The sequence below is a fragment of the Lepus europaeus genome, chromosome 21, assembly GCF_033115175.1.
Source record: "Lepus europaeus isolate LE1 chromosome 21, mLepTim1.pri, whole genome shotgun sequence".
In the NCBI taxonomy this organism is placed as follows: domain Eukaryota; kingdom Metazoa; phylum Chordata; class Mammalia; order Lagomorpha; family Leporidae; genus Lepus; species Lepus europaeus.
Window position 1 is genome coordinate 59,595,005 of NC_084847.1, and position 10,833 is coordinate 59,605,837.

At 71.4% G+C, this 10,833-nt stretch overlaps 1 protein-coding gene across 3 annotated transcripts; it reads right to left on the reverse strand.

The window, feature by feature from the left end:
- Nucleotides 1-1,267: 1,267 nt before the first annotated feature.
- Nucleotides 1,268-9,859, reverse strand: MAFK (MAF bZIP transcription factor K). 3 transcript variants are annotated; one of them, XM_062179880.1, is made up of 3 exons: nucleotides 9,703-9,859; nucleotides 3,941-4,020; nucleotides 1,268-3,509 (listed from the first exon to the last, which is right to left on the reverse strand). In XM_062179880.1, the coding sequence occupies exons 2-3, from the start codon at nucleotides 3,974-3,976 to the stop codon at nucleotides 3,078-3,080; spliced, it is 468 nt and encodes a 155-aa protein (XP_062035864.1). In that variant the 5' UTR covers nucleotides 3,977-4,020; nucleotides 9,703-9,859; the 3' UTR covers nucleotides 1,268-3,077. The 3 variants fall into 3 exon arrangements, with proteins under 3 accessions (XP_062035864.1, XP_062035866.1, XP_062035865.1); XM_062179882.1 differs by lacking the exon at nucleotides 9,703-9,859 and adding an exon at nucleotides 9,362-9,400; XM_062179881.1 differs by lacking the exon at nucleotides 9,703-9,859 and adding an exon at nucleotides 4,893-9,274.
- Nucleotides 9,860-10,833: the final 974 nt, after the last annotated feature.

Here is a 10,833-nt window from a genome sequence, read left to right on the forward strand (position 1 = left end):
GCTCGAGGCTGCACCGAGGAGCTGGCCAGGCCTGGGGCAGCCGACAGGAGGCCCCACAGCTGCCCTGCCTGCCCGGCAGCCACTGGGAGAAGGCACGCCGACTGCCCATGCAGGGCCTGGGGACGGCTGGCAGGACTCAAGGCCAAGGTCTGGTAAGAAGCCACGCCCCTGCCCCTTACCGAGACCCTGTAGCCGGCTGACCCCAAGGCCAGGCAGGCCCAGGAAGGCGGGGACAGGCTGGGTGGGTAGGCCCTGCTTCCCCTCACCGTGGGGCACAGGTCACCCCAAGCCTCACTCAGGCGTCAGCACCCACCGGGCATCCCTGTGTGGGCCACCTCCCCGCTGAGCCCACGTGACAGAGCCCAGGGTGTCCCAGTGGGCAGGGCTGGGACACGGCCCAACTCCACCTGCTGCCGGCTCCTCCCCGCCTCCAGCTCCCCCCAACCTGGGTTTTGTTTAGAGGCTGTATTTTTGTTGTTCTCACCTACTGGGGTGGGGGCGGGGAGTCCTCCATCCGCTGGTTCATCCCCACCAGCTGGGGCTGGGCCAGGTGCAGCCAGCAGCCCCATCTGGGTCTCCCACGTGGGTGGCCAGGACCCAGGCACTGGGCCATCACCACAGCAGGAAGCTGGGGCACAGGTGGGGTGGCCAGGACTTGAAGCAGGGACGTGGCGTCACCAGCGGCCACTTACCTGCCCCCCCATGCTGGTCACCACTCTAAGGTGACAGAAGCCTCGCGGGCTTTGCCACCTGCACAAGGAATCCAGCCCCAGGGAGGGCTGGACCGGGGCCTGTGGCACACGAGGGCGTGCAGAGGTAGGAGGGGTGGGAGCCCAGGGCCCAGGCCAGCACCTGGGCAGGGTCCCCGCCAACAGCTCCCCCGCCGCCCACAGCCTCCAGGAGCCCCGGGGCTGGACGGCTTGGCTGGGAAGCTCCTCAGGCTCCCAGGGGTGGCGTCCCCGGCTCGCAGCTGCCCAGCCCCAGCCTGTGCCGAGTTCTGTCCAGTGTATTCCTGCCCTGGCCAGCGCAGGTCTCAGCACGCGTGGCGCCAAGGCCGGGGCCCATGCTGCTGCCCAGGCCCCCTCCAGGAGGCAGGCCACTTTGCTCAGTGCCCCCAGACCCTCTCTCTAGCCAGTGAGGGGGCCACTGCTTACCGACCCCCTGGTGCCTGCCGCCCCGGCCAGCGCGCCTGGTCAGGCCACCTTGGGCTACTCCAGGAGTGAACCCCAGCACAGCCCCCCGCCCCCCGCTGTCCCAATGCCACAGGGGTCCCGGCTGACCAGAGGAAGCCCACTCTTGTGGGGGCCACGGTCCTGGGGTGGGTGTGGCAAAGCACCAAGCGCAGGCGGGAAGGCTCTGAACCAGGACTTTTATTGTCGTGGGGTGAAGCGGGGAGATGTCCAGCAATAAATTAGGGGGGCCGCGAGGGGCGGGGCGGGCCCTCCGCATGTGGCCGCGTCTCGGTGGTCGTGGTGGTGACGGCACAAAAATAAATATTGAAATGAGCCTGCCGGGAAGACGCAGCCGGGCAAGCTGGCGCGGGTGGGCGCCCTGTCCGAGGGAGACCGAAAACGAACCCCCGACAGAGGTCCTTGTCCTTCTGCTTAAATAAAAAACCCATGTATGAAACCGTGACGGTGAGACCGCAACGCCCTGCTAGGCAGGCAGAAGGGGCCTGCCCGCCGCCCGTGTGCCCGAGGGACACCGGGGTGGGGGCGGGGCAGGCGGGACCCCAGCCCCCGAGCCCCTTGCAGCTCTGCCCCAGCGAAGACTTACAGTATACAATGGGAAGGAAGGCGTTACGGAATCTGTGCGATAAAACGTGCGTAACTCTATAGATATATATCTCTTCTTTCTCTTTTTAAATATCTCCCATGGTCCTTACTGATATCCAATATGGATTACCTACCATGGCTATGGTATCAACAGCTGTTTTTAGAAACACCTGGCCCGGCCGTCTGCTCTGAGGGGCCCTGGGCACGGCAGGGGGAGCTGCACGCGGACTGCTTCCAACAGCAGGTGTGGAGCTGCGCACAGCCCCCGGGGCTCACCTCACCTCCTCCTGCCCACCTGGCCCCTGGCCCGGGACCTCACCGGGAGGCGGAAGCTGGGGCCCCAAGGGCTGCCCCTGCCCGTCCCGTGTGGTGGCCTCTGGGTGTCAGAGCTCGGGGCTCTCATGCCGCCCGCTCGCCTGGATGGGGCCCCGGGGCGTCCACGGAGAGGAAGCCCAGGAAGGCTCCCCAGGACCACCGGTGGCTCCGGTTAAGGCTCCAGGCCACAGTGAAGCACCAGGGGTGTGCCCCCTCCTGACAGCGGACCCGGTGGGGGGCGCGTCCACATGGCTCTCCTGCCCAGTGCCCACCACCCCCTGCCACAGCACCTGGGCCACCAGACCACGCCGTGCTGTGTCCCGGGCCCGCTCCAGGCTCCGGCCTCGCTGCTCCTGCCTCCTCTCCCTTCCCTCTCCCCTCCCTCCAGCCCCCAAGGCACCTGCACGTTCTGCCCTGCGCAGCGCAGCACAGCTGGTGGGGACCGGGCCTGGGACCCACTCTCCACCCAACAAGCTGCTCCTCCGAGAACCCCTGGGGCGGCACACCTGCACACGTGTGTGTGCCTGCATGTGTACTTAGCCCCCCACGCACACACCAGCTGCTCAGGCAGCCTCCCTGTATCTCCTCCACGGGGCATGCCAGGGCCACAGCTGCCCCCACCTGCCCCTGGGGGCCCGAGCCATCGGGGCTGGGAGGTGCGGGCTGCGGCAGGACAGGCATGGACGGACCACTTGTCGGAGGCATGGAAGACGGGCACCCTACCGCCCGGCTCTGACTCCTGGGGCCGCCCCTGTGGCAGCCCCTGCGGGGGACGGTGGGGCCCTCTGAGGACCCTCCCTCCGTCCATCCTGACTCTCACGGGCACGAGACGCGGCTGGGGAGAAGGGACGGGCGTGTGAGGGCGTGTGTGCACGCGTGTGCGCGTGTGGGGTGGCGTGCGGCGCTCAGCTCACAAGAGCCTACTCCTCGGCCCGCGCCTGCAGCCCCGGGCGCCCGTCCGTGTCCAGGCGGGGCGCCCCACGGGCACTAGGACGCGGCCGAGAAGGGCACGGAGGCGGCGAGCTCGGCCGACTTGACGATGGTGATGACGCTGGTGGTGGCCACCTTGGTGGGCGCCACGGGCCCGCGGGCCACGGTGTGCGCGAAGCTCTGCAGGGCCTCGTACTTGGCGCGCAGGGCGTCGAGCTCCAGCCGCATGCTGCTGTTCTCGCGCGCCAGCTTCTCCACCTCCTGCTGCAGCTCCACGCGCTGCCGCTCCAGCTCCTCCTTCTGCGTCACCCGCTTGATGCGGCAGCTGGCGGCGTAGCCGCGGTTCTTGAGCGTGCGCCGGCGCTGCTTCAGGCGCGTCACCTCCTCCTTGGTGAGGCCCCGCAGGTGCTGGTTCAGCTCCCGCACGGACATGGTCACCAGCTCGTCGTCACTGAGCACCGGGGCATTCTCGCCCGCCTCCTTCTTGACCTGCGGGGCCGCCGGGGTCAGCGCCCAGCACCGCGTGCCGTGCCGTGCCACGCGCCCCGGGACCCCTGCCTACGGGGGAGACCCCAGGCCGTCCCCTCAGGAGGGCCGGGCGACGTCAGCGGGGCCTGGAGCTTGGTCACGCTGCCCGCCACGGAGCTCCAGTGCCCGGCGAGCCACGGGGGCATGGAGGCCACCCTCCCCCACCAGGGGCTGGCTGGACAGGGCTCCCTCGGGACGGCAGGGACCTCGGGAGGGCTTGGATGTGCACACAGGGAACCCCTGGGAGCCGGGGCACGGGACTCACCAGGGCCGCAGGCTCTGCCCGCCCACCCGCCCGCCCGCCCCCTGCCTGGTGTCACCTCCCTGGACAGGGCTGAGGAGGGGTGGGACAGGTGCGGGGTCTTTCCCAAGCCGACCAGGGCTCCCCTTACCTTTAGTGCCTTGTTTGGTTTGGGATTAGTCGTCATAACCTGGGCACGGTCACCAGGACAGAGCTGCCGGGAAACCGTAGCTGGAAAGACACAAGAAGCACACAGGGCAGGACGGGTCAGGTGCTGGGCTCAGGCCGCGCCGGCCGCCTCCCACAGCAACACCCTGGCAGTCGGGCCCTCCCTCCCCGTCACCGTCACAGCACCCCGCCCACAGGACAGTCCTGGGGCCTCCGAGGTGTGCAGCCTGGCCCCACTCTGTCTCTGCCCAGGGAGCTCAGCAGAGGCCTGGCTGGTCCCTGTCTCCAGTGCCAGCCCCTAGAGCAGCGGGGACACAGGGTCCTGTTGGCCCCACCACCAGCCCCTAGAGCAGCGGGGACACAGGGTCCTGCTGGCCCCCCCACCAGCCCCTAGAGCAGCGGGGACACAGGGTCCTGCTGGCCCCCACCAGCCCCTAGAGCAGCGGGGACACAGGGTCCTGCTGGCCCCCCCACCAGCCCCTAGAGCAGCGGGGACACAGGGTCCTGCTGGCCCCCCCACCAGCCCCTAGAGCAGCGGAGACACAGGGTCCTGCTGGCCCCCCCACCAGCCCCTAGAGCAGCAGGGACACAGGGTCCTGTTGGCCCCCCCCACCAGCCCCTAGAGCAGCGGAGACACAGGGTCCTGCTGGCCCCCCCACCAGCCCCTAGAGCAGCGGGGACACAGGGTCCTGCTGCCCCCCCACCAGCCACCACTTCCTGCCTCACCCCTCCCAACTCAGACAAGGTACTCTCATCCCAAGGACCCAAGTGGCCAGCAGCCGGCCACTGCTGAGGTCAGCCACGCCCAGCCCTGAAGGAGCCCAGCCGGCCCTGCAGACCCAGCCTGGCGCCCCTCTTCTGGGGAGCCCCCGCCCCGGCTCAGTCGCATCACGGGAGCACCTGCCGCCCCTCCCCGCAGGCCCGGGGACACCTACCGTGGAGAAGGGCACTGCAGCTGTGACATCACCACCTGCACCCAGGCTGTCCCGTGTGCGGCCACGGGGGCGGGGGTCCCAGCCAGCAGCAGGTGGGCGCGGGGCCGCCGGACGAGCCGCCCGCCTGCCCCTGCTCCGGGCTGTGTCACACATTCTAATCATTCACGAACAACCAGCCGGAGCATCCCAAGCATGATTCCCCTCCGATAGTTGCCATGGCGACCTTGGGACCAGCCAGCCCCCACAGTCGTCATGGAAACGGAGAAGCCCAAAAGCAATCCTGACTTGGGTCAGGCCCGGGAAGACATCAGACGGTAAACAAGCCCATTCACCCAAGAGACCGGACAGGGTGGGCCCACGGCCCTCCACCCCGCCCCCAGCCCTCCCGCACTAGATGCCAGAGGAGAGTCCAGAGGCAGACAGGGGCGAGGGCAGCGGGGGCCTCAGGTGTAGGACAGAGACCCCGGGACCCCCGGACCCCCAGTGGGACAGCTGAGCTCTGGGGCACGGCTCCTTCCATGCCCGCCCGGCTCCGCCTCTGAGGGAGGCCCCTGCTGGTCTCCACAGCCCCCACGCAGACACAGGACCCAGCCACTCCCACGGGCGCCGAGGTGCACCTGCAGGGCCCGAGCACCCTCACCTGGCCGCGCGGGAGCCTGAGACAGGCAGGCGGTGCTGGCGGCGCCCAGAGACCTGACCCCCAGCACACAGCCCCCACCCCCACCCAGGGCACTGCAGAGGCCACCATGCGTGTGGCACCTGAGGAGCCTGGTGAGCCCTGGAAACTTTTCCAGTCCGGCCGGGAGAGGGAGGAGGGGCCGCGTATCTCCCCGCCAGTGACATAGCTATGCGGTGAGTCACCCGCTGTTTACAGAGCCGGCTCACATTCCCACAGCCAGGCCCCTCCCACCCCACACAGACCGGCCTGCGCTGCTCACCACGCCCCACGCCGCCCACCAGAGGAGGGAGGGCCTGAGAGGGGCGTCCAGCAGGCACCAAGCTCAGCCGGCTCCTTCCGGGAAACTTCCCAGCAGCAGCCAGGGTGCGCAGGATGGGGCTCCGCCCCCCCAGGGGACCCCCACCTCCATGAGGTCAAGGTCGGGCACATCCGGCAACAGGAGCCGACCCTAGAGACCCAAGCCTGGCACAGGGACCATGCACCAACTCTGAGCCCACTGGGCCCGCCTCGCCCTGGGCCCCAGGACCTCCAGACCAGTGCATGAGACCCTGCCGGGTCCAGGGCGAGGACCCCAGACCTGCTCTTGCCCTTGGGAACTGTTCCAAGGACGACAACAGGAGCACGGGGAGCGAGGCGTGCACACACGAGGGACCCACACGCCTCCCACCACGCCCAGGGTGGCTGCAGACCACACATAGGACCCTCCCGACCCCACCGAGGGTCCTCGCTTCTGCCTCTGAAAACCCAGGGGACGCAATCAAGAGCCCAGGGTCCCACCCGGCTCCCAGAACTGCCAGGGCCCGTGGGCAATGACGGGGCTCCCGGACCACGCCTATGCCTCTCTAGAGCGCCCAGCACCCTGGGGTGCACCTGTCCTGGGGCCCTCCCCCGGCAGGAGACGCTCGTCACAGCACTCCCGCCGCCACTTCCTTAGGTGGGTCAGAGCTCCGGGGCGCCTGGACCCTGGCCCCAGCCCAGGCCAGGCCTGGATGGGCACAGCTCAGCCTGCTGCCCTTCGACCTGGTGCCGGGGGCAGGGTGCGGCCTGGGTGGGGCACTCCCTTCGTGAGCCCCGTATGCCCAAGGCTGCTTCAAACATGAGAGGTGAGAAACAGGGCAGCAGGGTTCCGGAACACAGTTCTGGGAAGAGCTTCGCACCTGCAAGGTTGCAACAGCACTGACTCGGAAACGAACGTTCCGCGCGGGGCCTCGTACACCATCCCACCTCAGGCAGAGCTGGGGCGAGGGGCTGCAGGGGGCCCAGCCCAGACGGACCTGCTCCCGCCCAGGCCAGCACCCCAGCCGGCCAAGGCACCCCTCGGCAGCGCCACCCCCACCCCGGCACCCGAGCGCCTCAAAATCTCAGAAAAGCCACCGGGACGCCAGCACCGAGGCCAGGCCAGGTCCCGCCCCGGCCACCACGTGTGTGAGGACCTCGGGGACGGGCGACGCCCGCCCGGAACCTGGCCGGCACCGGCACTGGCACCGCAGACTCACAACACCTGTCGGGCGACTCCCGCGTGGGTTTTAAACCCATAGCCAGCAACTCTCGTGAGCGATCCAGCCCCCGCGCCACAGGAAGGGTGGCTTCCTCTCAAAGGATGTGCCGGTGCCCGCCTGGGGCCGCGGCAGAGAGGCCTGGGCAGGTGCAGGGACACGGGGATGCGGCCGGGGGCTCCTGGGGGCAGGGGCCCCGGTCCGCAGAGGCCAGCACTCAGGTCCCCGGCTGCTCTTGTCCCCGGGAGTCCCCAAGCCGCACAGGGCTCCAAGCCTCCCTCATCAGTGACCGGCTACACCCTTTCTCTCTCCTGCTGCCGAAGCTCTGGCTCTGGTTCTGGGCTGCGACCCACACCCGGTCCCATCTGCCCCGTCCTGCCCGGGGGCGTCCAGTGGGGGGCGAGGAGGCGGGACGGGAGGACAGCCGGGCAGACTTCTGCCGGGAGCCACAGTCAAGACCCAGGCAGCTACCGTGACATGCAAATCCACACACGGAGGATGTGGCCGCCCCGGCGCGGAAGCTGGGGCCACAGACACTTGTCAAATAAACACGTCAGCCAATCGCAGCCACAGCTGGGGCCACAGACACGCTGACTCCCACCCCACTGAAGACCAGGCCCCACAGCAGACAACCTCTGCCCCCGCCCTGGACACGGCCCCTCTGCGGGCAGGTGGGATGTGTCCACGGTGCCCCCAGCACCCAGCCTGGCCCTGGACACGGCCCCTCTGCGGGCAGGTGGGACGTGTCCACGGTGCCCCCCAGCACCCAGCCTGGCCCTGGACACGGCCCCTCTGCGGGCAGGTGGGACGTGTCCACGGTGCCCCCCAGCACCCAGCCTGGCCCTGGACACGGCCCCTCTGCGGGCAGGTGGGACGTGTCCACGGTGCCCCCCAGCACCCAGCCTGGCCCTGGACACGGCCCCTCTGCGGGCAGGTGGGACGTGTCCACGGTGCCCCCCAGCACCCGGCCTGGCCCTGGACACAGTCCCTCTGCAGGCAGGTGGGAGGTGCCCACCATACCCCCCCAGCACCCCAGCCTGGCCGGGACATGGCCCCTCGGCGGGCAGGTGGGAGGTGCCCACAGTGTCCCCCAGCACCCCAGCCTGGCCGGGACATGGCCCCTCGGCGGGCAGGTGGGAGGTGCCCACAGTGTCCCCCAGCACCCCAGCCTGGCCGGGACATGGCCCCTCGGCGGGCAGGTGGGAGGTGCCCACAGTGCCCCCCACCGGCAGCCACAGGCCTGTAGGATGTCCGGTGGCCTTGCGTCTGGGCTGAGGAAGCTGCTATGCCCAGAGGTGAGCCAGGGTGAGGCTGACACAGCCCCGCTCACGGAGCCGGCCCTCTGCCGGCCACCCAGGCGCTTCAGCAAGGCCCCAAGCTCCGCGGTCAGCCGGGGACGAGCCCTGGGAAAGCCCACAGACCCGGCCCGCCTCAGCTCAGGTAACAGCACCCCACCCCACCCGCTGCACCGCACAGCCTCGCCCTCACCCTGACCCCGGGCTCTCTCCCCTGTCTGTGCTGACCCAGCTCGATGACCTCGCCCCCAAGGGGCAGCTGCCCCTGCTCGGCCGCAGCCCTGAGGTGCACGTGGGTGGGTCCCTGTCACCGTCCCTGGCCTCTACCTTTCGCTCCTGACAGCTCCCAGGTGCACCGGGCACCCAGCCCTCCCCCAACGCTGCTTCTTCCAGAAGGTTCTCCCCACTACCTTCCTCGTGGGAGGCACCTGCTCTCCCCCAAGACCCCACGGAGCTGAGCCGGCGGGCGAGCCAGGCAGGGGGCAGGGGACCCCGCGGCCCGGGGTGGCGCCCCACCCCCACCTGCCCTGCACTGTCAGATAACTTCCCGCTTCCTGCAGCCCCCGTGCGTGCGGGAGCGGCGCCTCCCATCCAGGCGACGGAGCGCGTGAGTCACTGTTTACAGCCCGGGAGAGCGCTCCCAGCTGGCCCGATCGCCACTTCCCGTGCGGACTGCACCCGGAACCCAGAACGTCCACTCCAGGAACCTTTAGACCCGGAGCCGCCGGGCCGCCAACAGGCACGGCTTCTTCTGGGTCCGCTTCGCCCCAGGCTCTAAACCGACTCCCGCCGTCCCGGGCGCTCCCTGGGACCCTGGCCCCGGGGCTGCCTTCATGACCGTGCTACCGCGGGCCGGGTCCTCCGGGCAGGGCCCCTGGGCATTCGCACCAGGAGGTCCTCCCCAGCCAAGCCCCGCAGGTGCGTCCCGCCCAGCTGCGCGCCCCCAGGCCCCACCCACCGGCCGGGCCGACACCTGTGTTAGAGCTCCGGGCGCCGCACCTGCCCAGGGCTTCCAGTGTCCAGTCCGGCCCAGACCCTCCCCGGCCTCGGGCCCCAGTCTGCCGGGGCACGTGGCGAGGGCGGGGCGCGCCCGGCCCCGCTCCGCGACGCCAGGCACCTGCCGCCCCCGGACACGCGGTCGCGGCCCCGCACCCGCACGTGGCGGCCCCGCGCGCCGCCGTCCCGCCCCGCAGGTGCCAGGGCCCCGGCCGGGCCTGGGTCCGCGCCCCTCGGCTCGCAGCGCCGGGCCCGCCCCCGGCAGCCGTGACTCCGCGGCCGCGCGGCCCCCCGGGCGCCCCCCGCCCCCCACGGGCCCCGCGCCCCGCGCCCGCCGCGCTCACCTGGCTCGCGCGGGCGGGCGCGCGGCGGCTCCTCGCGGGCACGCGCTCTCTTCGCGCTCGCGCTCACTCCCGCGCTCCCCCTCGGCCGCCGCCGCCTCCCGCTCGGGCTCCGACTTCGCGAAGAACAACAAGTTCCCCCCCCGCGCCCGCCGCCCGCGCGCCGCCGGCTCCCAGCATCTGACACCGCTTCCGGGATCGCGTCGGCGCGCGTCACGCCGCGGCCCCGCCCCGCCCGCAGGCCCCGCCCCCGGGCGGCCCCGCCCCCGGGCCGCGACCCTTTCCTCCCACGCTCTCGTGCCCAGGCCCCGCCCTCGCCGGCCCCGCCCCATAGTGCGCGACGCCGAGCCCCATCGCGGCCCCGCCCCGGCCCTCAGGCCCCGCCCCCGAACGGCCCCGCCCCCGGGCCGCGACCCTTTCCTCCCACGCTCTCCTGTCCAGGCCCCGCCCTCGCCGGCCCCGCCCCTCGCCGGCCCCGCCCCATAGTGCGCGACGCCGAGCCCCATCGCGGCCCCGCCCCGGCCCTCAGGCCCCGCCCCCCAACGGCCCCGCCCCCAGGCCGCTACCCTTTCCTCCCACGCTCTCCTGTCCAGGCCCCGCCCTCGCCGGCCCCGCCCCACAGTGCGCGGACGCCGAGCCCCATCGCGGCCCCGCCCCGGCCCCCAGGCCCCGCCCCCGAACGGCCCCGCCCCCAGGCCGCTACCCTTTCCGCCCACGCTCTCCTGTCCAGGCCCCGCCCTCGCCGGCCCCGCCCCATAGTGCGCGGACTCCGTGCGCCATTGCGGCCCCGCCCCGGCCCTCAGGCCCCGCCCCGGACGGCCACGCCCCCCAGGAAGCGACCTTCCCTCCCGGCCCCGCCCCTCGCTGGCCCCGCCCCCGGCTGCTCCGCGGGCTGCGGCGCGCACCTGAGCCGGGGCACCTGCGCTCCTTCCTCTGCAGAGTCGGGGTGCGGGGGAGACCCTGAACGACGATGGCTCCCGCACCCCATATTCCGCATGCCACGCGTGCGGTCTGCGCCTCCGCCGCCCACCTGTACGCTGCAGGGGTCCCTGCTGGGTCCCAGGTGCGCTGGGGCGAGCGCGGGGTCATAGCTGCCACTCCACAGCACGGGTATAGACGCCTGACGACCCCCGC

Bases quoted from the DNA above. Each gene is read 5' to 3' on its own strand.
- MAFK (XM_062179880.1), bottom strand. From the start codon at position 3,976: ATGACGACTAATCCCAAACCAAACAAGGCACTAAAG. The intron at 3,510-3,940 runs GTAAGGGGAGCC...GCGGCCCCGCAG, and splicing joins AACCAAACAAGGCACTAAAG to GTCAAGAAGGAGGCGGGCGA.